General features: G+C 38.4%; 1 protein-coding gene and 1 pseudogene across 6 annotated transcripts in view; one reads left to right on the top strand and one right to left on the bottom strand.

The window, feature by feature from the left end:
* Positions 1 to 26,222, top strand: part of Dock3 (dedicator of cytokinesis 3) — a 322,288-nt gene that overhangs the window by 158,104 nt on the left and 137,962 nt on the right. For all 6 annotated transcript variants that reach the window (XM_076917344.1, XM_076917346.1, XM_076917345.1 and 3 more), the window contains 2 exons: positions 238 to 279; positions 879 to 1,033. In XM_076917344.1, coding sequence (XP_076773459.1) covers positions 238 to 279; positions 879 to 1,033 — 197 coding nt within the window. The remainder of the gene's footprint in view (positions 1 to 237; positions 280 to 878; positions 1,034 to 26,222) is intronic.
* On the bottom strand, positions 10,077 to 12,105 carry LOC117693606 (pleckstrin homology domain-containing family A member 3 pseudogene; annotated as a pseudogene).

The raw sequence follows: 26,222 nt of genomic DNA, 5'->3' as shown, positions 1-26,222 counted from the left end.
GGAACAGAGGGGCTTGGGTTTTACATACAGACCATACCACCTTCTTCTTGTGTGACCTTCAGCAAACCAGTCCATTGCTCTGAGCCTTAGTTGTCTCTGTCAAGTATGAATAACATATTTTAAATGAGAAATAACTGTAAAAGGCTTATTAGTAGGCTGAATGGGTTAAAGGGGACTTAATTAAAGTTAGTCTCTTCCACCAGAGAGTGATTCTTCGTATGTTTCTTTTTCCTACAGCATTTATCTAGCCGACAGAGTGTACAGCAGAGCACATCCCAAGTAAGTAGTGTCCTCAAACTTCCCACTTTTTCCTTCAGCTCTTTCTTTTAAGAGATCATAGACATGAAAACATCAAGATATGACAAACACCATTCACTTTTCATGGGCCTACTTTGTAATTAAACAGTTTGGGACATATAAAAACAATGGGCTTTTATGATGTTTACTAGCATGCATATTATTGTATTCAGCTCATATTTGCCTCCCTAAAACTTTGATGCTCTTACACCATCATTCTGAGGAGCTTTGGCCTTCAAGCAGTTTGGTTAGTCTCCATTCTTCTGTACAAATTTATATAAGCACAATTAAAAGAAAATAGACTTGGGGGACTAAAAAGAGTTTATTTTGGAAGAGATAAAATGCTATCTAGAATGGTAACTATTACCACCTAACAATATAAATCAATGCATGGGATATATATTTACCCAGTTCAGTCTAAGTCTGCTGTAGTAGTCTATATTGCTAGAGGAAGCATCTTCAGTCTACCTATTTAATAATTCCTTTGTCAGTACAATGATAATTAGTAATTTTTTGTTTCATAATGATGAATATAATGAGCAACTAAAATATAAATCACAATATTTTGCTGTCCTTAATAGGTAGATACAATGCGTCCACGGCATGGGGAAACCTGTCGAATGCCAGTACCACATCATTTTTTCTTCAGCCTAAAGAGTTTCACCTATAATACCATTGGCGAAGATAGTGATGTCTTCTTTTCTCTATATGACATGAGAGAAGGCAAGCAGATCAGGTAAGAGCTATGGGAAGTTTTGCTGAAGTTCATATTTATGTTATTTATATTTATTAGAATGGAATGGATCAAAGAACACTCTGGCCTTCAGAGTAAATGCACTGAAGAGATAAAGTAGCTTTCACTTATTAGCTGGGACTTTGGCTCCAGTTCCCAATAGCCCTTGAAGTCATCTACACTATTCCACGTCCATCACTGTCCATCACTGTGACACCATACCCGAGGTAGGCAACTTACAAGAAGAAAGATTTATTTCAGTTCCTGCCTCAAGGGTTTCAGACCATGGTTGACTGTGTTCATTGCTTTAGGTTTGTTGTAAGGCAGAATTGAATGGCACCACTGAAGTACTGATGGAGTGAAATGCTTTCTATGTGGCAACTAGGAAGCAGAAAGAGACAGAAGAAGAGCTAGCATCTCAATGTACTCTTAAGTGGTGTGATCTAGTCACCTGCTTTCTCCAGTTAACCCTGGCTTCCTATTGTTCTCCACTACTTTTCAGTGATACTACCAAGTGGGATAAAATCTTTAACATATGTGTCCTTGGAAGGCTATTCCAAAGCACATCTGTAACATGAGTAGCTTTCTTTTTCTTCTATACCTAATTCCATGTGGAAGCTCAAAATTAAGTTTTGGTTATTACTGCCTTAGAAAAAGTGTGTTGTTTTTAATTCTAGAAAAAGGGTAGAGGAGAATCTTAAGGGCAAAGAGAATGTAGCAAAAATAGCCAGCCCCAGAGTATAGAGAGTACTGGGGCCTGGCTTGCTTTGCTCTGTGAATGTGAGGGTTCACAGAGAAAGTGTTAGATCTGAGGTCAGTTTCAGCCCTCCGTGCTGTTGAAACCCTGTGAGAGGAAGTGCATTTTCTGAGCAGAAAGGAAGGCTGGCATTGTTACTCACTTTTGCTCTGGTTTGGAAAAAAGGCAACAAAACAGCTGCTTCACAGTAGACTATATTGACAGAGCGAGCATAAATAACTACAGTACTGCCTCCTGACTTCATGGTAAGGAAAATTAAGGAAACCCTAGGCTTTCTTTTTTGTCTAGAGGGCACAAAGACCTGTTTGTGTAGGGTGGCATTTATAGCCAAAATAGCATTTTAGAGAATTCAGACATTTCTCTGTGGTCATTTATTAAGTGGAACCAAGAGAAAAAAATCTTGGGGTACTTTATATTACTTGGGAGTTTTTTTGTCATTGGAGTACTTTAACATAGCTTTTATTTTGGGGGTTCCTTTTAATTTACTTCTAGAATTATATGTTACACATAAATTTCTGTTAATGAAAGTTAAAACCATATGAAAGAAAACATTAATTTGCATGCTGAACAGTGCTCTTATCTTGACAAAAAAATGAGTTAAAGCACCGCTCCCCTTTAGCATATAAATAATATTGATAGACTGATGATCATGCAATATGAGTAGTGATAGCATCTATAGTTGATAAGACAGGCAGGATTGTAGCTTGGGTTGTAGAGATACAGACTGTGACTAATTTTATTTATTTCTTAAATATTTTTGAACAAATAATTATTTTGATTATTTTTATTGTATGGGTGTTATGTCTTAACTCAGGCTTCTATGACAGAAGTCATAGACCGGAAGGGTTATATTTCTTACAGTAGAGAAGCTAGAAAGATCATCTGAAGGTGCCAACTGAGCCAGTGCTTGGGGATAGCATTTTTTTCAAGTTTACAGATGACTGTCTTATATATATAATTTTCACATGACTGAAAGAGAAATTCATCCTCTCTTTCCCCACCACTTTCATTTCTTCTTTTAAAAATACTTATCTTAATTAATATGTATATGTATGTTTGCATATGGGCATGTACACCTGTGTGTAGGTGCCATGGACACTAGAGGCATTTGATTCCTGTAGCTGGAGTTATAGGCGGTTGTGAGCCATCCCATATGGGTGTTGCCAAATTAACTCACGTTCTCTGTGCTCTTAACTAATCAGCTGCCTCTCCAGCCCTCACTCTTGAGGGTTCTGTTCTCATGGCTTAACTACCTCTTAAAGACCACCAACTCCTTATATACTTTAGAATTTCAGTATTAATTTGAGAGTGACACAAACATGGTTTATAACCTTCTGTCCCTGACGCCCCCTAACAATATCTTTCTGACATATAAAATACACTTTGTCCCAACAGAATTCTTTGTTCCAGCATCAACTCTAAAATCCAAAATCTCATCTAAATATCTAAACCAGAATATAGTGAGACTTGAGAAATAATTCATCCTGTTCCAAAATTTATCTCCAGCTGTGAACTTATAAAAAAGTTATATACTTCCAAAGTACAGTGATGAGGTAGGCATTCCCATTCCAAAGGGGAAAGACAAAAAAGGATGTATGGGACATTCCAGGTAAGCCCCCCAAAGTCAAACTCTATGAAATCTAGGGTAAGAATAATTCTTCTTGGTTTTACACTGTGCCTCTGCTTTCTGTGCCCAGGAGAGTGGTACCCACACCCCTCACAGCTCATCAAAAACCTATCTTTTCTAATATGCGAATTTCCTTATTTATAAAAAAAAGTATGATTGTTTGGTGTATTTTCTCTGCACCACTGGTGTGTCTGTGTATGGTATTATAATACAGAGGTGAACTTCTGTAAATTTAGCAGTCTTCAGAAGTCCTAAGGTGCCACTGTTTGATTTTATCCTGCACTTGACATTCCCTACATAGTCTTTTCTATGTCAGCCTTTGTAGTTGGGTCTTGAGAGTAAGACCTTGTCCTCAGAAATTTACCTATATTGATTATCACATGTAAGCCCTTATGCTAGCCATTTTTATGTGGGTGCTAAAATATCCTCATAGCCTTCTGGAGTTTATTCAGCATTCAAAATATCCTTGTGTAAAATACTTTTCTTAAAAAAAAAATCAGCTACTTCTGTAATTGAAGTAGAGGACTTTGAGAGTTAAGCTTTCTACTTAAATGAGATAATTGGGTCTGAGAACTCAAAAGCCACCACAGAGAAATTTTCATTTAAAAATTATAGGTGAGCAGTCTGTTTATTAAAGTTAACATTTTGCTTCCCTCTGCAAAAGAAGCCGTGTGTTATAATGCAACTAGAGCTTATCTGCAGGTGCTCAGGCAGATGACTATAGATCCTTAGGTAAGTCCTGGTATACTTTAGCTGTCTTAACTGTTCTGGGGCACGAGCTCTAGCCCATTGCTCAAAATCTCAGGAAGATTTTCTTTGAGTTCTAACAGGAATAAGACAGGAACTATCCTGCTTTTGTCACCCTTTTCTTTTACTCTACTCTTCCTCCTTACACAAGCTAGGGAGATCTGAGACTTGTGTATTAAATGAAATTGTGTATTATTATTTTTATTGTCTCATTATGATATTTTTCATATACTTCCAACCAGAAAGTTAGGACAAATGAATGCAAATTGGTTTTAAAAGCTCAATAGTTTCCCTACTAGTTGCCAGGCTATCTTTATATGCTTCTGTGTTCAGTATAGCAAATCTTGCTTAGAAACATTTAAGTGAAAGTCATCCAAGAAAACCAGACACAGAGTGAAACTTTGACTTTAGATATGTTCCATGGCCTGTGTTTAAAGATTTGCCTGTTTTCATCCATGAGTAAGATCAGATGCTGCTGTCCCATGTTTATCATCTCTGTGTTCTGAATCTACTGTTCAAGTTGGACAGACAGTGCCAGTCAGTGTAAAAAGGAGTCAATGTGTCATTCTACAAATACAGATAAAAACAGTTTAAACTCAGATGTTTTTTATAAGTTTTATGTTCTTTATAAGAAATTTTAACTTCTGTGCACAGAGTATACATTAGAGTAGAGTGACTCTTCTGACCTAAGTTCAGAAATTCATTTACCAGGATATCAAGAGGGCACATCTTCCCAAAAGACTAAGGTTCCAACCTTTTAAAGGTCCATAGGATCTCCTAATATCACTGCTCTAAGAGACACGCCTTCAACATGAAGGTCTTTGGAGGAGATTCAGTATCTAAATCATCACATAGACTAATTCCCCTTCAGTTCTTTTTTCTTAGAATATGATTTATGCAAACAAAGATGTTACAAAACTTGAAATGAGATGAACAGATGAGATGAACGAACTTGTTATAATCTAACAAGATAGACTCCCAGTGTGAAGTCTGTAGTTGAAAAAGTAGCACTCTAGAATCTGGTTAAATTCATATTAAGACATTCTATCCTTTCCCAGAGTCATAGGCAGAATGATTCAAGTGAGCACTCTTTCATACCCCTAATCACAGTGTCTCCTAGACTAAATGTCAAATTTGAAAAACTATTTAAGAATACTTGAATGAAAATATAAACATTAAAAGTCAAATCATCTTTTTTTAATAAAAATATCTTGCAATTTGTACCAAAAAAAAAAAAAAAAAAAAAAAAGATCATGTTGTAGGCAGGGCATTTTCTTAATTAGTGATTGACAGGAGAGGGCCCAGTCCATTGTGGGTGGTGCAATCCCTAGGCTGGTGGTCCTGGGTTCTATAAGAAAGTAGGCTGAACAAGCATGAACAGCAAGCCAGTAAGCAGCATCCCTCTATGGCTTCTGCATCAGCTCCTGCCTCCAGGTTCCTGCCATGCTTGAGTTCCTGTCCTCACTGCTTTTGATGATGAACTGTTCTATGGAACTGTGAATGAAATAAACCCTTTCCTCCCCTCCCCCCAAAAAGTCAAATCATCAGAGTTTAAAAGTTTTGTGAATTTAGAAAGTTTGTTATTAAAATGTATTTTGCTAGGAGAGATTTAAATTAATTTGTGTTTGTCTAAGACCTGGTACTTAAGTTTAAGGCCTGTGTTTGTTGTCTTTGGAATTTTAATGCCTGAAGGTCTCTGTAGCTGGATTCCCTAAAACATATACTCTAGTGATTGGAGGTGGTTTTGTGAGAGAATTTTCTCAACAAACTAGAACATGCATTTGTCTTCCCCAAGTAGTGTAAAAGAATCTGTCAGACCTTAGATCTGCAGTTATTAAAGATCATGTCAGCTGGGCATGATGAAACATGATGTAATCCCAGCACTCAAGATACAGAGAAAGAACTAGCCTGGTGGTGCACGTCTTTAATCCCAGCATTTGGGAGGCAGAGGTAGACAGCTCTTTGTGAGTTCAAGGCCAGACTGTTCTACCTAGTGAGTTCTAAGACAGCCAGAAGCTACATAGTGAGACATACATCTGTCTTTAAAAAACAAAAACAAAACAACAACAACAAAAAAACCCAAAGAAACAAAAACCAACCAGAGACAGGAGAAACATAAGATTGAAGCAAACCTGGGTGACACAGGAAGACTGTCTTCCAAAAACAAACAAACAAACAAACAAACACACATACGCAGAGAAAAGAAAATGAAAAAAGTCTCAAGACAGAACAAGACTATTAAAAGTAGATATTTGAATCCTCACGTGGGAATGGAAGCATTCTAGGTAGTTCTGTCTGATCAGCCAGTGCATTAAGACTCTTTTGAGGAATATACTGCACAGTGTTTAAAAGCAAAGACAGGGTGCTGTGAGAGTAGTGTGTAGTTCAGTAGTAAAGCACATGCTTAGCATGTGTAATCTTGGGGTTCAATCAATCCCTAGTGACAGCTTACCTCCCCATGACTCCAGCATCTAGGAACTGATGAGAATGTCAGCATAGAGCAGGGCAAGCCTAGTACCATAGAGCAAGAGATAACACATATTAAATTAACTGAAAAATAGGTAAAATTGTGGAAATAGCACAAATGATAAGCTTTGAGACTAAGTATGTCTTTAGCAGTTAACAGGAACCTGGAACCCACAATTATGGGTTAAGCAAAAAAATGTGAGGGAAAAATGAAAATATAATTTCAAATAATATATATATATATATATATATATATATATATATATATATACATACTCATTTTAGGTAGAAAAGAATATTTTATCTGATCATTGTTAAATAAATATTTTATTTTAATGGCATCTGCCATTATGGCTGGCTGCTGCTTTTTGAGAGGGAACATTGTAGATATCGTACCCTGGTCATGGAATAGATTTGAATTCACTTGAAATTAGATTCTGCTGATTATTTACCTAAAGTATGTTTCCTTATTACTAAAATGATCCCACCCCATAGAAAGTTACTATGTTTTATAATGGTTCTTTAAATCAAGCTTGTAAAACACTGTGCTAAATACCTTGACTGCTTATTTAAATCTTCTACCTAAACACATGAAAGGGTCTTCTCTTCTTTTAAGCTCTTTTTTTCTTTTTTCTTTTTTTCATTTTTTTAAAGGAAACTGAAATATATGTTTTAGTTTAAATCATTTTTAGACCCCATAACTTAAGTTTTCATGTAATCAGATGTTTATAACTTGGATCTATTTTTTTCTCTTTGATATTTTTTTCATTTTTTTGTTTTATATTTTATTTACATTTCAGATGCCATCCCCTTTCCCCATTTCCCCTCCCTAGGAAACCCCTATCCCATGTCCCCTTTTCCTTTTTTCTTTTATACAATTTTTTTAAGTGTTAGTCAAAGGCTTTATACATTTGGCAATGCTCAATCAGAAGTGTAACCCAATACCCAACCTAGATATATAAACTGTCTTTGACTGGTAGAGACACATGGACATCTGCCTCCACCACCCCCCCTCTTTCTCTCTCTCTCATCACCTTGCTTCTCCTCTCCTTCATCTTCTCCTCTCCTTACTCCATCTCTTCCTCTTGGTACTCCTTCCCCCTTAGCTCCTCCTACATATCACCCTTCCTGTTAAAATAACACTTTTCTCTCAAAATACAATTAGAGCATAATTATTCCTATTTGTACCAGTGAGGTACAAGATAATCCTAATACCCAGTCCATCATTTTGTTGACTAACCAGAACCTCTGTCGCCTCTCCTAACTAAAACACTTAGTTTTGAACCTGGCTTTTTTTCTTGGCTTAGAATAAATGTCACCTGAAAACCTTCCACTCAGATCTTTTCTCTCAAAGTAAATAGTCAGGATTGGCTATGAGACTATAGGTCTTCAACCCTGTCAGAAATCTAGAATGACTGAGTTAACTGAAATTATGGGAAGCACTAAGCATAGCTTCTAAAACTTAGCCAATTTAAAGAGTCTGCTGAACACCTGGACAGCCCCTATACTACCAAACGTTGGAGCATCAAATCTTCAGCCTTCTGGCCCAGAATCATCTTACAGACCTTAGTGATGCAGAATTATTAAGGACTGATTACTCTGTCTAGGCAGATATAATCAGTATTCTGCAAGTGTGTCCTTTTCTGGACAGTAATTTGTCTGTAGATGGAAAGAGGCAATTCTTGCCTAGTGTGTGTCTCACCACAACTGGAGTAACTCCAAGGATGCTCAATTTCTTCTTAGAATCCATGACAGGAAGCTGTCAGGAGCAGACAGGTCTCTAATCAAAATGAACATTAATATAGAAATATTTGTAACGTCAATTCTGTGGACTTCTGACGTTTTGAAAACCAACTATCCATGTAAGATAAACTGGACTGCTGTCTGTTAACTCCTCTCAGCTATTTCTAAATAAAACATAGAGAACACCCTAACAATAAACTCCAAGCCATGAATTTGCTATAGTCCCTTAATTCACAGGCTAACCATCTCAAATCTGTTAAAAAAGTTAAAGAAGGACTGGGTCTAAGCCTTGTATTCCTAAATGTGTTATACAGGCACAATGCCTATGCGAGTACCAATATTCACCTCATTTTTATATCAATAAGAAACTCGTACCAATGAAAACCTTAAATTTGAAATCAAAGTAAATTTTGTATCATTTAAGAGATTATAACTTCATCTTGATACTAATTATGCAGATTTCTATCAATAGGTTGTGGCTATGCAATAAATCCTAGTTAATCCTCCCTGTTCCAACAAAACCTCTACTTTTCCCTAGAAAGACAGTTCAATATTAACCACCTTAGTCCCCAAGCCCAGGGAATAGGGGCGCTGATTCTTTGTTAACTTCTTCAAGCTGATTACGGGCGTTGAGATATTAGAAGAGGGGTGGGAGGAAGGGTAAATTGATAAGCCTCTGACACTGTGTCTTCACTGCATTCAGTTGGAATTCCAGGACATCAGAGGTTTGAGAGGGTCTGCTCAGTTTGCTTGATGAATAGATACACCGAGGCTGTGTATTCTGCAATATACAATTCTCAGAACAAGTTTTAGTATCAAGAAAAAAATTTTTTTTTCCTAGAGGGCTGAAATTTTTTTAAAGATGTTGGTTCTAACAACTTTTCTTTTTTTTTTTTTCTTTTTTTGATTGGTTATAATATTGGTGTTTCAAATTCTATCCCCTTATCCCATTCCCCCCACCACCCAGGAGCCCCTTATCCCATCCCCACTCCTAGTGTTTCTATGAGGGTGTGATTTTCCAGTTTCTATGATGTTGTTTCCATTAACATAAACTGCCTCCTAAATTTCTAAATCCTTCCATTTGTGTTATTAAATCTCCTATTTTTCTTTTTTCTTTCTTTTTTTTATCTTTTTTCTCCCTTTTTCATCTTTTTTAAAAATTGGGTATTATATTTACCTTTCAGATTTTATCCCCTTACCCCACTTCCTCCCACCACCAAGAAACCTCCTATCCCATCCCCCCCTCATGCTTCTATGAGACAGTGCCTGTACCTACCCCCCACTACCCCCTCCTCACCCTCACTTCCCCCCATTCTGTGTTTATTTTTTATGGGACCAAGAAATTCCTCTCCCACCTATGCCTGACAAGGCCATCCTCCACTACATATACTGCTGGAGTCCTGGGTCCGTCTCTGTGTGCTCCCAGGCTGGTGGTTTAGACCCTGGGGGGCTCTGGTTGTTAGGTATTGTTGCTTTCCTCCTGGGGTCACAAACCCTTTCTGCTCCTTCAGTCTTCTCTCTAAGTTCTCCATTGGGAAACCCTTGATCATATCGGTGGTTAGCTGTGAGCATCGTCCTCTGAATGTGTTAGTCTTTGGCAGACCCCTAAAGAGACAGCTGTATCATGTTCTTGACAGCATGCACTTTTAAGCTCTTTTAATAAAAATAGAAATACTTTAAATTATCTTTAATCTTTAGTCCAGTTGTTATAAATTTGCTTTTTCAGGAATGGTTACTGATACAGAATCACAACCAAGTACATTTCCTGAACAGTGAAAAGGTCTGTCTTGGTCCCCAATGGGAATATGATTGCAAGAGTCTGTTCAAGTTGGTTTCTGGTGTCACTGAGAATGTCAGTGAAGGGCAGATGCTTTGATAGAGCAGCTGCTCCTCTCAGAACTGCAAGAACTAGGGTGGCTGACAGCCCTTCATCACCTGCACAGAGGGAGACATAAAAGAGACTGAGGGATCCAGATGAGGCCTTTCAAACATTTCAGGTTAAACTTGACACTTGCTATCTTCACATATTCCTCAAGTGTTGTGTTGAACATATTACAGAGAAGAAGCTTCGTTCATGGATAATTTTTAGCATGATGTACAAACTCCTGGATTGTTCAAGCCTGCTCTATTAGGAGGTCACAATAGAGGCAAACTTCAGACAGTTTGGTTTTCAAAGATTACTAGTCTCATGTTTCTTTTACTTTTTTAGTCCTATTATTTAGTCAGTCAAGTATGTTTTGGGAATCCCAAGGGCAACCAACCATCTTGTTTCTTGGTAGCATTTACTGCTCTCGTGTAGAAATGCTGTTTTCCTGGAAATGGTTAATTTTATTCTTGTGCTGTCTGTTGAATAGTCCTTAATCTCACAAACAGCCATTTTTATACTTCCTTTGAGTACATCATCCTATGGATATTAGTAGGATAGGATTCTATTGTCTAAAAAAACCAACAAGGCTGCCAACATGTGAGGTAGTTGGTCCACTTTTATCAAAACTGCTCCATGCTCCAGAGCCTGCACCACACAACCTACAGGTGCTGCACACTGTTTGGTGGCCACAAGACACCAACAACTCTGGTAGATGCTGTGCCCAAAGTAGCCCCAGTGCCCACTACCCTCCACAGTGCTGCTCTTTGTGCCACAGCACTGCCTTCCTTCCTATCTTGGGCAAGTTTTTAATAGAGATAAGTATGCCTAGCCTTTGTCCTAGCAATTTCTTTCCTCAGCAAACCCAAGGAAAATAAGGCCTACATTGATAAAAATGTTCAAAGAACACTGGGCAGTGGTGACACTGCCTTTAATCTCAGCACTTGGTAGGAAGAGGCTGGTGAATTGTTGAGTTTGAAGCCAACTTGTTCTACAGAGTGAATTCCAGGACAGCTAGGGTTACACAGAGAAACCCTGTAGCAAAAAAAAAAAAAAAAAAATCAAAAAACAAACAAACAGTACAAAAAACAAAACGAGAATGTCTAATGAAATCTCATAATACCCAAAAGTATCAATAGGAGAATGAGTAAATAATTGAAGTATATTTACATAGTGTAATATTTATCAACAATAAAAAATTTGACACCTGCAACAAGAATGAATCTTAAAAGTCAGAGTTCAAATGACACATGCACATAATCTCATTTGTATCAGATTTAAGAGTAAGTAAGCCTAAAGAAAACAGATCCGAATACTGTTTCTAAATGAGTAGTTATTTACTAGGAATAGGTGGGTGTGAGTGGTGGGAAGGTTTTGGAGGGCCAGTAGCATTCTATAACATGGTTTGCATGGTAGTTACATAAGCAAAGTAATTGTCACATCCTTAGATTTGTATGTATTACTGTAAATAAACTATATGTCATCATGTTTAGAAAAATAGAGACATATTAATAGCTTATAAGCTAGGTGTTGAAAGTGGCCATAAAGATACACATTCAAGTGACATTTCCATAGAAGTAAGGGAAGTGACCATTGACTGTTGGGTGACTGCTGAGACTATTAGTCATAACAATAATGTAAAAGAAAAGAACATGTTTAAAAGAACAGGTTTTGGACAAAAGGTTTTACTTTCTCTTATATTGCTGTTAAGACAGCATTTCACTACACTCAGCTTGCCTCTAACTAACCATCTTCCTGCCTCTCTTTTTCAAATGCTAGGATTACAGGCTATGTCATACCCAGCTTATGCCAGTAGCCTTAACCTTTTCTGTACATTGATTTCAGTTCCCAGTTGCTAATACCCATGCCATCGCTTGGGAGAGTTAAATCAAGAGAATTTACATGAGTCTAATGTGTAAGAAAGATTGAGAGCCTTTGTCTACAAGAGCTGAATTACATTACCTGCTAAATATTTTAGTCAAATTACTCCATCCAGAATATAGTTTAAGAATATTGGCTGTAAATTGTTACTAATATCGTTATAATACTTATTTTAAAACATTTAGTTTTAAAACTTGGAATGCAAAAATAACGTGATATACTTTTTAGATTCTAGGAAGTTAATTCCTACTGAGCAGTACCCAAATGAATGGCATCAGTTGCAGGCTTCCTCGGGCACTGACTTATAAGACCTCAGTTACACACTGGTAATGGAAGACAGGACCTCCTAGAAGCTGTACAATCACCCAAACTGTTAAACTCTTCAAACATTGATACTCCTGAACAAATGCTAATCCCACAGGTTCCAGAGCTGCTCACAACCACCCCCAACCCCCACCCCTACACACAAACATACACAGCAGCCTTGAACTATGTGAATTAGACTGACTCTTGTTACTGAATACTTAGATACCATAGACTGTCAAGTAAATCACTGGACCCACACAGATGCTTCTACTAGCTTAATATATATGTCATTATTTATTTATTTATTCATTCATTTGTTTGTTTAGGTTTTTCAGGACAGGATTTCTCTGTGTTCCTGGCTGTCCTAGAACTTGCTCTGTAGACCAGGCTGGCTTTGTGCCTCTGCCTCCCTAGTGTTGGTTTTAAAGGCATGTGTCACCACCCAGCTCTATCATTCTTTTACATATTAATACTGATACAAGGATGTATCCCCTAATTTTCACACTCATGTTCACTGACCTTCATACCCTTCCTAGCCCAAGCCTCCTACAGCCTAAGCTCAGTTTGATCCTAACAGACATACCTTTTCTCCTTGGTTGTTTATTGTAGCAATCCCAACCAAACACCTTGGCAGTGTGTCCGTAAGGCTCCATGAGTTGAATTCTTCCTTGCTTTCAAATCCCAATAATTTACTAATCTCAAATGTAGGCAGGCCCCAACTCAAGATGGTGTCCAGATACAGCAGTTCAATATGTAACAAGTTTTAAAAGGATTTCTTTTCTAGTGCTAGACTACCAAGAGGAGTAGTCACTGTCAACCAAATTTCCCCAGTGGATTTAAAGCTTATGAGAATTGTGTACTTACCCTGTGTCCAGGAAGGCCAGTCTCCTGCTACCAAGATTACCTGCCTCACCTCATATTCTTAACTTCAACTTTGCCATCTCCCCATACCCTAGCAAGGTATCGTTGTATCTGTGAGATATTTTCTGCTTTTTTCCGTAACCTGTCTGTTTCTGCTTGCTTCAGCTGTCTTATCACTTCTTACATTCTCTGATGCCCTTCTCTTTATTCTAATTCTTGTCACTCAGAATTACATAGAGGATGCTTATAATTTAACATCTTATCCTGGAAGTCACTATTTCCAGTTATTGGGGATCTATTCTAAGTCTTGATTCACCATTTAACTACTATAATATGAAGGACAGTGTAAATGAGTGCATGCTTTGGATAAACCAGGCAGGTCAGAATCTTGTTTTTATAGTGTAATTAGCTGTACTACTGTAATATTTTTAAAATAATATCACCAATATTTTTAAGTTAAGGGTGTGTTACTTTTCTTGTTATAACACAGTGACCAACAAAAAATTAAGGAAGTAAGGGTTTATTGTAGCTCACAGTTTGAAAATGAAATCCATCATCTCAGGTAGGCATGGCAGATTGAGTATGAGGCACCTTTGTGTCTGTGGGAAGGAACCACAGAGAAAGAAATGATTATGCTCAGCTCACTTTCTTTTTTTTACTTGTTCTAGGGCTTCAGTCCTTAGACTGGTTCAGCTCACAGTTAAAGTAGATCTTCCCACTTTATTAATTCCATTTAGAATCTCTTAGACATTCCCAGAATTTGTGAGATAGGTGATTGTAAATTTTGTCAAATTGACAATATTTTCATGTGTGTATGCGAGTATATATACATGTATGTATGTAAGTATTTGTACCACATGCATGTCTTATGCCTATGGAAGCCAGAGAGAATGTCAGGTTTCTTGAAAGTGGAGTTACAGGGTGTCAATCCACCATATGGTTTCTGGGAACTAAACCTGGATCCTCTATGACAAATGGAAAGTGTGTTATCATCTTTTCTTTTTTTTTTTTTTTTCATATTTTCATTATTACAATAAACACTGAATATAATCAACTTATAATGAAAAAAGAGTTTAGTTTTGTTAATAGTTCCAATACATGATTGATTTTAGCCTAAGGTAAGGTCACACAGAATAGAGGTTCATGGTAAAGCAAACCTGTTCATCTTAGGATGGAAGAGGGGTATATTTGTTTCATTTCACTGTATTATATAAAGGCCTTGTATATTGAATTCTGGAGGTTAAATGTTTTATTGAAGTTTAATTTACCTTCTGTTATGGACAGAACAAGTTTTTGAGATTGTCTTTTTCCAGTTACTATGTATCAATTAGAAAATGCCATGATTGAGGCTTGGTGGACCACACCTTTAATACCAGTGCTTAGGAGACAGTTGTGTAGATCTCTAGTTCAAAGTCAGTCTAGAGTAAGTTATAGGACAGCCAAGCTTAGGAAATGAAAGAGTTGGAAAACAGAAAGCTGGTGATAATGTAATAGAACAAGAGGGCCATGTTTCAGCCCCAGCAAGCAGACAGAACTCAGCAGCTTTGGCCATGTGGCTCTGGCTTTAGAGTCCAGAACAGAAGGGACTACTGGGAAAATTGGTGCTGGTTACCTGGAGCCAAGAAATTTGTGGTAATTAAGAAGAGACCAGCATCACTGAGGTGAAATCTTCTGGGAGGTGTTTTCTGAGAGCACAAAGAAGCTGTGTTCCAGAGATAGCCAAGGCTATTCCTCCTGCTGCATCTGTAACATGTAACAGTCATCCAGGTGGTACTAGTTTTGAAGGCATGAAGGGGTCATGAAGAACTGCTGAGTCTTGGCACTGTGAGAGGCCATGGAAAGCCATTGATGAAGGTGCAGCCTCAGTGGATGGGCCAGGACTGGAGGGGTCATGCAAAGGAATTGAGGCTTGTCACTAAAAAGAGAGACTCTGAGAGGCTACTGGTGAAGCCTAGTTGCAGTGACCCCAGTCTATTGGAGATGCCGGTACCATAGGATGATCACCAGAACAGCAGCAGAGCTGGAGAAGTGACACCAGCCCATTGGAGGAACTCAGGACATCATGTGTGGATCCCAGACATTGAAACAAGAAGTGTAAAATTGAAGTTGTTTTGGAGACCCCAATATGTTTGAGATGCCAGAGCCATAGGATATCTGCTGGGGAATGCTGCTAACAGGGAGTGGAAACAGCCCAGGAAAATAACTTTTTTTTTTGTAATCAACAAAGATAAAAAAGGAGTTGGAGATCTGAAGACCACTTTGACATCAGACATGAATGAAGAGGTTGGAGTTTGCCCAGCTGGTTTCCCGTCTTGATTTGGGGATTACAATTAAGTGATTGGACGGATCTCAGAAGAGACTTTTAACATTATTGAGACTGCTATAGACTATGGGGACTTTGGAAGTTGGACTAAATGTACTTTTTAATTATGCTATGGCTAGATAAGGCCCCCATAGGCTCATGTGTTTGAACAAGTCTATGGAGGGAGGCAGGGAGTGGAAGGCATTGTTTTGTATATGCTCAGCCCAGGGAGTGGCACTATTTGGAGGTTTGGCCATGTTGGAGTAGGTGTGTCACTGTGGGAGTGGGCTTTAATACCCTAGTCCTAGCTACCTGGAAGCCAGTATTCTGCTAGCAGCCTTCAGATGAAGATGTAGAACTCTCAGCTTCTCCTGCACCATGCCTGCCTGGATGCCATCATGTTCCTGCCTTGATGGACTGAACCTCTGAACCTGTAAGCCACCCCCAATTAGATTTTGTCTTTATAAGAGTTGCCTTGGTCATGGTATCTGTTCACAGCAATAAAACTCTTAAGACAAGGTCTCTGATCCAAAGAAAAAAGAAAAAAAAGAAAAGAAAAAAAGAAAATACCATGATTATTTTGAACCTTTTATAAAAGGCACCAACCACACTTTAGCATTTGTATAAATCTTCAGTTTTATAGTAAATAAATTTGAAGAGCAAAAAGCTGAATGTGGTGGCTCACACTTGTAATCCCACCACATGAGAAGCTAGGACAAAAGGATTCCTAAAACTTTTAGGCTTCTAGGCTAGCCTGTGCTACAGTGAGACTCTATTTGAAGAAATAAAAGTATAACTAACTAAATAAGAAAAGTTAAATGACATTATCAATGATTGTGATTTTTTTTTAGAGTATGTTATTTTTTTTTCCTGTGTTAGTATTTGATTATTTACTTGGATACACTGAGGTAATTTGAGAATACAGGACTCTATGTTTGATTAAAGACTTCTTAGCTAAGTTGTTTCCTTCACTTTCATTTATTTATTCATTCACTTATCTGCTCTTTCCACATTTTGTTCAGTATTACTTTGTCTAGATTACTTGGAGAAACTGTAAAGCGATTGTCTAGGAAGGATACATTTACACAAGACAAAATGTCTGTTCCAGAATTAAAGGGAGGAACTTCTCTTCTAACACTGCTTCTCTCTCTCTCTCTCTCTCTCTCTCTCTCTCTCTCTCTCTCTCTCTCTCTCTCTCTCTCTCTCTCTCTCTCCAGTGTGATTACTTTTCTGTAACTACTTCAGATTGCTTAACTTTTAGCTAAGAGACATAAAGGTAATTTTAAATCCTCATCATACCATGATACCATGGTATCATGTGCAAGGCAACTTGGCTGCTCCACACAATGGTATGGATGGTGGAAATTACAAAGATAAACTGACTTAGCATTGTGTGGACGGTCCTGTCAGCTGCACCTCACCTTGTTTCATGACTGTTGACTCATCTGTATACTGTTGCAGCCAGGAGCTTGATCCTGAGGGAAGAGACTAAATTGTGAGTAAAAGGAACTATAGCCCCAACATAATTGATCAGTAAGCTGCTGTTGAGTTAATTTTCATGAGAAGTATATGATTTCTAAAGAGTAAATAAAGGCAGCTGTTATAATTACAAAAATATTACAGTAACAATGAGTATGTGGCAGGAGATAGACTCATATGTTACTCCCTTAGAGAAATGAAAACAACTTGTTTTCTGCCATTGTTTATCATTTAAGAGTCTGTTTATTCTAAATAAGGAGCCACCATTATTTGTGTCTTTTAGTGCAGCTGCTGTATTCTGTCAGTGGATGAGGTGCCTCCACAGGTATTGGAGTAGGAGGTGGGCATGGACTTCATATTTAGAAGAATTGGAGTGTCCCATATAGGTGATAGGATATTATGGCTAGCTAATGAGTTCTTCTTCTTTTTTTTTTTTTTTTTTTTGCTTTTTTTTATTAGATATTTTATTTACACTTTAGATGCCATCCCCTTTCCCAATTCCGCCCCCCCTTAGGAAGCCCCTATCCCATGCCCCCTTTTCCTTTTTGCATTTATACATTTTTTAAAAATGTTAATCATAGGCTTTATAAGTTTGGTATTGCTCAATCAGAGGTGTAACCCACTACCCAACCTAGATATATCAACTATCTTTGACTGGTGGAGATACATGAACATCTGCCTCCCTGTCTCCCCCCTCTTTCTCTCTTTCATCACCTAGCTTCTCCTCTCCTTCTTCTCCTCTTCTTCTTACCCCTTCTCTTCCTCTCAGTACTCCTCCCACCTTAGCTCCTCCTACATATCACCCTTCCTGTTAAAATGAAACTTTTCTCTCAAAATACAATTAGAGCATAATTATGCCAATTTGTACCAGTGAGGTACAAGATAGTCCTAATACCCAGTCCATCATTTTGTTGACTAACCAGCACCTCTGTTGTCTATCCTAACTAAAACATTTAGTTCTGAACCTGGCTTTAGGATGAATGTCAGCTGATGACCATCCATTCAAATCTTTTCTCTCAAGGTAAATAGCCAGGATTGGCTATGAGGCTATAAGTTTTCAACCCCGTCAGAAATCCAGAATGACTGAGTTAACTATAATTGTGGGAAGCACAACAGCTAATGTGTTCTTATATAGTATTCTAGAGCAAGGTGATGAGTACTAGAGTATAATCTACATTGTTGCTGAACTTCAGACTCCGGTTTTCTGTTTACCTATATGTCCCCACACCTCAAATTCAACATGCACATGAATTTTCTTCCTCTCTTTCTTATATTCTCTCTGGTTGACTCTACCACATCCAGCCAACTGCTAAATCTAATCAACTCTGTATCCTTAACTATATCTCAGATCTGTGTACCTTTTTAGTGCTAAAACTATCCAGTGGCTTGTTGGGATTGTCATGGTTTCCATGTCACTAACCCGGCTTCCACCTTCTCCACTAATCCTTCTCCACCTTCCACCATTCTAAACACTTGTAATTTTGTGCTGCTTCTGGGGTTGAGCTTTTAAGACTGAGCCAAGACCTAAGTGTGTGTTTTTTTAAAAGTTACCAAGCCTAACAATTTTTAAAATACAAATTGTTAAACAACATCCAGAATTTATCTTCTGAAGGGATTCTACTATGGAATGCCTGAGGAGGTGGCCCAAGATACACAATTTGAACAAGCTTCCAACTAGTCATAAAAAGCAAGTGTGAAGTACCCTCATATGTTAAGGGTAATATATAAAACAGTGGCACCCGAACTGGCTTGTTCTTAAGCAGCCGCCATGTTCCCAACTAGACAAGGCCTGAGGCCAAGAATGGTGGCATGCTTCTGCTGCTGCTTGACTCAGACCATGGCTCAGGCCAGCCAGAAGCACCAGCCCTGGAACCCAGGAGATGCCATTGTGGTGGCTAGATCAGCCAATCCACCATGCTGTCCACAATGCTTGGCTGAGCCCAGATAATACACGCCATCCCATGGTACCTGGTAGAATGAAGACTCTTAATACTTAATGGCTATCCAATCAGTACATATATTTGGTAATGCTCAATTAACAAGATGCCCAAACAATTAGAATTGTTACCCAATACTAACCTTAGATAAAATTTGTTACCCAAGACTGTTCTGGATGCATCCATAGTTCTCCATGGCTGCTACATCTCACCTCTCTCTCCACCTAGCTCCTCTTCTTCCTTCTCTTCCTCTTAAATTAGCTCCTCCCAAATTACCAACTTTCATTGTAAAATGTGTGTGTGTGGGGGTATCCTGCTACAGTCATATATGATTCCACAATGCTGTACAACACCGTTGATTACCCTCCAGCTTCCCAGTGCCTTTTAAACTCATGTTCTAAATTTCCTCATGGGACAAGCTACATCATACTTCAAAGTCTCTTGACTGTCTTCTCTTCAAATCCATTTCTTGTTGCCATTACTACTTGCCAAATAATAAAAGGCTAGTCACATTTCAAGGGCCTATTTGAACGCCTCTTTGTGGCTGCCTCTTTTCTCCCCAGCAGTTGGTGTATCCCTTACTATGTGGAAGAAAAACTAGTCGCTCAGGACCCCAAGACAAAGTTCTCTCAGCACAAGGCATATTTATTTGCACTAAAGGGACAGAGAGCAGAGAATAAGAGACAAAGACAGGAGAAAAAAGTCAAGGTAGAAGGGGAAGGGAACAAGAGAGGGGGCAGGTGTATTTGTCTGGGAAGGGAACAAAAACTACTTCTGGCTGGACCTGAGACAGATGTGGCCCATAGGCAAATGAAAATTTATAAAGAAAAAGGAGGAAACCCTGCTTAAAATTAAAGTGTTTAATTTTAATTGGGCATGTTAATTAGTTGAGCCAAAAGGGACTTTTGATTGCAGGACTTGAATGCTTTGATAACTGAACCTTGGTAGTCATAGTCAGCCTTAGAAGGAGGAAGTGACCAAATAAGGAAATAGACCTCGGCAGCTAACTTTAGGAATGTAATCTCATGGCAGAGGGAATTGGGGTGAAGGGCAAGGCCTGCTCAAACCATGTTTACCAGGCCTCTCTGGCCAGAGTCCCTTTACTATGTGTAGCAGTTTTATATTATGTTTCAGATTTTGGCTTTTCTTTGTGTCTTATTAGACTCAAAAACTTGGTAAAGAATAATTTTGTTTCTGTTCCTAGCATAACATCAATTTTTAAAGTGATTTTATTTTTTTAAGATTATAATTATATAATTTTTTCCTTCCCTTTTCTCTCTCCAAAACATCCTATATATCCCTCCTTTTTCTCTTTCAAATTCATGTTAGTATGTATGTATGTATGTATGTATGTGTGCATGTGTGCGTGTACACACACACACACTCACACACATTTCTAAATACAACCTGTTGAGTCTGTACGCTACTTATGTATGTTTTCAGGACTGACGGTTTGGTATTGAATAATCAGTTGGTGTTTTCTCTGGGAAAGACTGTTTCTCCCACTCTTAGCATTTCATAGTTGTCTGTAGTTCTTTGTTTAGGGTAGGGGCTTTGTAGTCTTTGCCCATTTTAACATTCTATTGTATTTGATTAGCTCATGTTAAGTCACTCACGTTAGTAATTCTTTATGAGTTTAGTTTTATCATGGCTAGGAGACAACAGCCTCACAGCAAACTCCCTGATCTTCTGACTCTCTAATTGTTCTGGTCTTTCTGCAATGTTCCCTGGGCTTTAGATTTGGAAATTGTTTTTGCAGATCTATTGGAGCTGTTTTCTATTACCTGGCATTTTGATTGATAATGGTTTTCTATAATAGTCTCTATGTTTGTTGCAAACAGATGTTTCCTTGATGAGAGGTGAGGACCACACTTATCTGTGGGTATAAGTATAGTATTTAAAATGTAGTTAGGGATTATGTTTGTTTAGTAAAGTGGTAGTTGTAGGTTCTTTTTAAAGATTCATGACTTCATTAGTCTGGGCGGTTGACTAGGTTTCTAGTACCAGGCCTGATTTCTCTCTTGTTACTTAAATTCAGTTAGGGAGCTGTTAGTTACCACTAAAGTATGTACGTCAATATTATATTGGTGGGATAAAAAGTATACATGCCATTGCTGTACCCATAGGGTTATTGTGCCATGTTAGCTGTTATAGTTCATAGGCATCAGAGCTGAGTAAGACTGTTAGTTAGTTTTCTCCCTTGGAAGTTGCATAGCTTCTAGTACCATGAAAGCTAATTCTCAGGGAGAAGCCATTCAGGTCAGCTCCAAATCAGGGGTATGTGGACTCTGTACATGGTGTCTTCAGCAATAGAGACTTGCTTTCTACCTCTGTGGAAACAACAAAGGGTAATAGCAGTAGTCTACAATGTTTATAGCAATAATATAGTATCTTTTGGACAACCCTGACCAACAACTCCAAAGGAGGGCTTTATATTCCTCATCTTGTGGGTTTTGTTAGATGATCTTTGAGTCTTCAAAGGAACATTGTCATTCCAGATGAGAAAATATTGTTTAAACTATTTATTTATATTTAAATATTAAACTTATGCTTATACACAGACTTATGTATAAGACTTATGTTTAAGTAGATAGTTAATGGTATTATTCTTTACCAGTTTGTCAAATATCCTTACTGTTATTTTTACCCTCACCACTCCTTTCTCTGTACTTATCTCCCTCCCTCTCCCTAATTAGAGCTCCCCTTTCCTCTTTCCCCCAGTCAGATCACTTGCACCCTTCTGTTCTCTGTCTCACCTATACTAAGAACAGTCCTTTGTATTTTTCTGATTTTTGCAGTTATTCCAGGATATATACTCATATCTGAAGATTTGGAGCTAGAAGCCTCTGATATCTTCCTGGGTCTGAATTGTCTCATACAATATGATCTTTTTCTTTACTACTGAAAAGTATCCCATAGTGTAGATGTACCACATCTTCATTATCTAGTTATCACTTGAAGGACATCCTTTTCCATTTCCTAGCTATTTGAATAGAGCAGCTATGAACATGGATGAGTAAGAAGCATTTGTAGAGTAGAATGTGACAGATAGCAAGGAGTGGAATAGCTGAGTCATAAAGTAGATTTGTTTTTAGCTGTTTGAGAATTCTCCACACTGATTTCCATAGTAGCTGCACCTGATTGCAGCCCCAACAACAGTAATGGAGGGTTCCCTTTTTCTCACACCCCTTCCAGCATTTGATGTTGGTTGTTTTATTGCTCTTTTGTTTGCCATTCTCACTGGGGCAAAATGAAATCTGAAAGTTGAATGATAAGTATTTCCTTAATCACTAGGGATTGTGAACACTTTTTGATACATTTCTTAACCTTCATACCCCCAACTCCACCCCAGCTTTCAAGAACTCTCTTTTTAGGTACTAAAACAAATAGTATTATTTGTTTTATAGTATTAACAAATAGGCCACTTGAATTTTTATTCTTTTTTTTTTTGAGCTCTTTATATGTTCTTTATAATTGAGGATATTCATCTGTCAGATGTACAGCTGGCAACAATTCTCACTCTGTGGGCTTCCTTTCCACTCACCTGATTGTTTAACTACACAGAAGGTTTTTAATTTTATGAGGTCCTTCTGGTCTATTATTGGTTTTAATTTTGGGGCAAATGGAGTACTATTCAGAAAGTCCTTTCTTACATTTCTATCATGTAGGATAGTCTTTATCTTTTCTTCTAGCAGTTTCATTGTTTTGGGCTTAACATTTGGGTCATTGATCATTTGGAGTTAGTTTTCATGCAAGGTGATAGATACAGGCCTAATTTCATTCTTCTGTATGTGGACATCCAATTTTCCCAGCAGCATCTGTTAAAGATGCTTTCCCCAACACACACACACTTTTTGAGGGGACATCTTTTTCAAATATTTAGTGGCTGAAGTTATGTATACCCATGTTTGGGTCTTCAGTTTTGTTCCATTGATGGACTTGTCTGTTTTTGTGCCAGTACTATATTGTTCTTATTACTGTGCTTCTACAGTTTCTTTTAAGATCAGGAGTAGTCATCCCTCCAGCATTGGATGGTTGGTTTGTTTTTACCACTGGATTGTTTTGGCTATCTGGGGTCTTTTGTGGTTTCATATGAATTTTTGGATAGGTTTTTTCTGTTTCTGGATGGTGTTGCCTATGGGTTTATAGCATTTATTATGTTGAATTATGATTGCTGTAGATCCATAATTTCTAGGAATTTTATCATAAAGGCATGTTAGATTGTATCAAAGACTTTTTTCTGCCTCCATTGAGACGATCATATGATTTTTGTCTTTAAGTTCATGTGTATGTATGGTAAACCATCCCTGCATTTCATGGATAAAGTCAACCTGACCATGGTGAATAATATTTTTCATATATGTCCATATTCTGTTTATAAGTATTGCAAGTTCATCAGAGATACTAGTATATGTGTGTGTGTGTGTTTGTGTGTGTGTGTGTGTATTTGTTATTGTGTCCTGTTGCCATAAATACTTAAAACGGCAGCACCCAATCTGGCTTGCAGTTACAGAGCCACCATGTTCCCAACTAGGCTAGGCCTGAGGTCACAAGCAGCAGCGTGTTCTTGCTGCTACCATGGCTCAGACCTCCCACTCAGGCGGCTAGAGACACCGGCTCTGCCAGCCACAAGACACCAGCGTGGGAGATGGCTCTGCCAATCTTCCATGCTGTCTCCTCAAAGCTGAGCTGAGCCCAGACCATCTCACCATCCACGCAGTACCAGATAGAAAACGAGACTCTAATGTTTAAAGATTATCCAATAGCTATATATATTTGGTAATATTTAAATAACAAGATGCCCACACAATTAGAAGTGTTAACCAATTAACTAACCTAGATTTAAGTTGTTACCCAGGGCTGCTCCTGATACATGCATGGTTCTCCATAGCTCCTACATCTCTGCCTCTGTAGTTTTTCCTACATTGGTGAACAGTAAGATTTTGTTGAAGGGAAGAGGAAAGCAGAAAATAAAAATGAATTTGGGGGCCATGGCACTGGGTTCTGGTTGCTTTTATGAAACAAACCCTTTGGGCATGATTACTCTATCTGAGTTAATGTGAAGGGGAAATTTTAGGAACTTGAAAAATAAAGCTAAGTGATCTAAGTTAAGAAATAAATCTAGGAGGGAATATTAGATTTCCTAATCTGTTAGGATATACAGTGTAGGACAACCTTGGGACCACTTGCCAGTTTCCAAGCACCTGGCCAGTTATCATGAGAGAGGTACTAAGTGGTGCTACATCTCCAGGGATTACCAGACAAGAAGCATAAAATCTAAATTGAAAGAGTTGGGAGAATTCAATTCATTTTATTTGAGGAAACTGCATTTATTTCTAAAACTAAGTCTTAAGACTTAGTTCGGATGAGCGATTTTGTCTCTTCCTCTGTACACCTCATTCAGCAAGCTTCTGCTGTAGGGATGAATTCATTGCCAGCAGTGAGGTCTGTGAAATGCAGCGCCACCTAGGGATTAACAGTGTTCATAAAGCAAGTGATCTTAAAATAAAGATACATTAGACTTGTCGCGGATTCAAATAATGGAATTAATTTCTAAGATTGTTTTATAATATGAAATTAATGTAATTTCAAGTAGTGTCTGTTCCTAGTTCATTATAAAGACAACTAAATGTAGAGTTCTCTTGCAATATATTTCACTAAAGAGAAAAGTTGGGAAGACAGTAGTACACACCTGTAATTTGCGAACTGGAGAGAGAGAGGCAGGAAGACTATCACAAATTTGATGCTAATGCAATCTACATAGCAGGTTACAAGCCATCCAGAAATAGTGCCAGCATCCTATTTCAACAAAACAAACAAGAGGGAGAACACTGATCATCTCTCTTCTCTTGAAAGAGATCAAGTAGTAAATCAAAATATTTAACCTTTTGTTAAAGAGAAAGAATGACCTGTTGCTGTTATGTGAGTATATTGGTGTTGATCAAAATTTATATAGAGAGCCAGGTGTGATAGTACATACCTTTAATTCTATTATTATTATTATTATTATTATTATTATTATTATTAAATTTATATACAAAATGTTGTTCTCCCTCCCCGCCCCCAGTCTCCTCTAACAGAGTTCTTGGCCCTACCTCTCCTCCCCTACCCCTCTGAGAGGGTGCCCTCCCTGGGCATTTCTCCTTCCTGGGCATCAAGTCTCTACAGGATTAGGCTCATCTTCTCCCACTGAGGCCAGACAAGGCAGTCCTCTGCTACATATGTGCCAGGAACCACAGATCAGCCCATGTATGCTCTTTGATTGGGGGCTTAGTCTCTGGGAGCTCCCAGGGGGTCCAGGTTAGTTGACACTGTTGGTCTTCCTATTTGGTTGTCATCCCCTTCACTCCTTCCCTAACTCTTCCATAGGTTTTCCCAACCTCAGTTCAATGGTTGGCTGTAAGTATCTGCATCTGTCTCAGTCAGCTGCTGCTAGAGCCTCTCAGAGGACAGCTATGCTAGGCTCCTGTCTGCAAGCACAACATAGCATCAGTAATAGTGTCAGGGTTTGGTGCCCACCCATGGGATGGATCCCAAGTTGGGCCTATCACTGGATGGCATTTCCTTCAATCTCTGCTCCATTTTTGTCCCTTCATTTCTTTTAGACACGAGCAATTTTGGGTCAAAATCTTTGAAGATGGATGGGTGACTCCATCCCTGCACTGGGGGCCCTGTCTACCACATGGAGGTGGTCTCTTCAGGTTCTGTCTCCCCACTGTGGGCATTTTAGCTAAGGCTACCCCCACTGAGTCCTGGCAATCCTGCCCGCCCCCCATACCAGGTCTCTGATAATTTCTAGAGGTTCTCTCTACTCCTTACTCCTGGCAGCTGCATATTTCCATTCATTCTCCTAGCCCTCTGGGCTTCTTTCCTGTCTCCCCCCCAACCCCATACCTGATCCTATCTTCCTTTTCTCTTCCTCCTCCCCTCTTTCACCCAGGTCCCTTCCTCTCTCTGCCTCCCATGATTATTTTGTTCCCCTTCTAAGTGGGATTGAAGCATCCTCACTTGGGCCTTCTTTGTTGCTTCAATTCTTAGGTTGTGGGGTGTATCATGGGTATTCCATACATTTTAGCTAATATCTACTTATCAGTGAGTATAGACCATGCATGTCCCTTTGTGTCTGGGTTACTTCACTCAGGATAATATTTTCTCCCATTCATTTGCCTGCAAAATTTATGATGTCCTCATTGTAATTAGCTGAAGAGTATTTCATTGTGTA

This window comes from Arvicanthis niloticus, chromosome 21, assembly GCF_011762505.2.
Source record: "Arvicanthis niloticus isolate mArvNil1 chromosome 21, mArvNil1.pat.X, whole genome shotgun sequence".
In the NCBI taxonomy this organism is placed as follows: domain Eukaryota; kingdom Metazoa; phylum Chordata; class Mammalia; order Rodentia; family Muridae; genus Arvicanthis; species Arvicanthis niloticus.
Note: the sequence above shows the minus strand (reverse complement) of the source record. Positions and strands in the feature narration are given on the sequence as shown.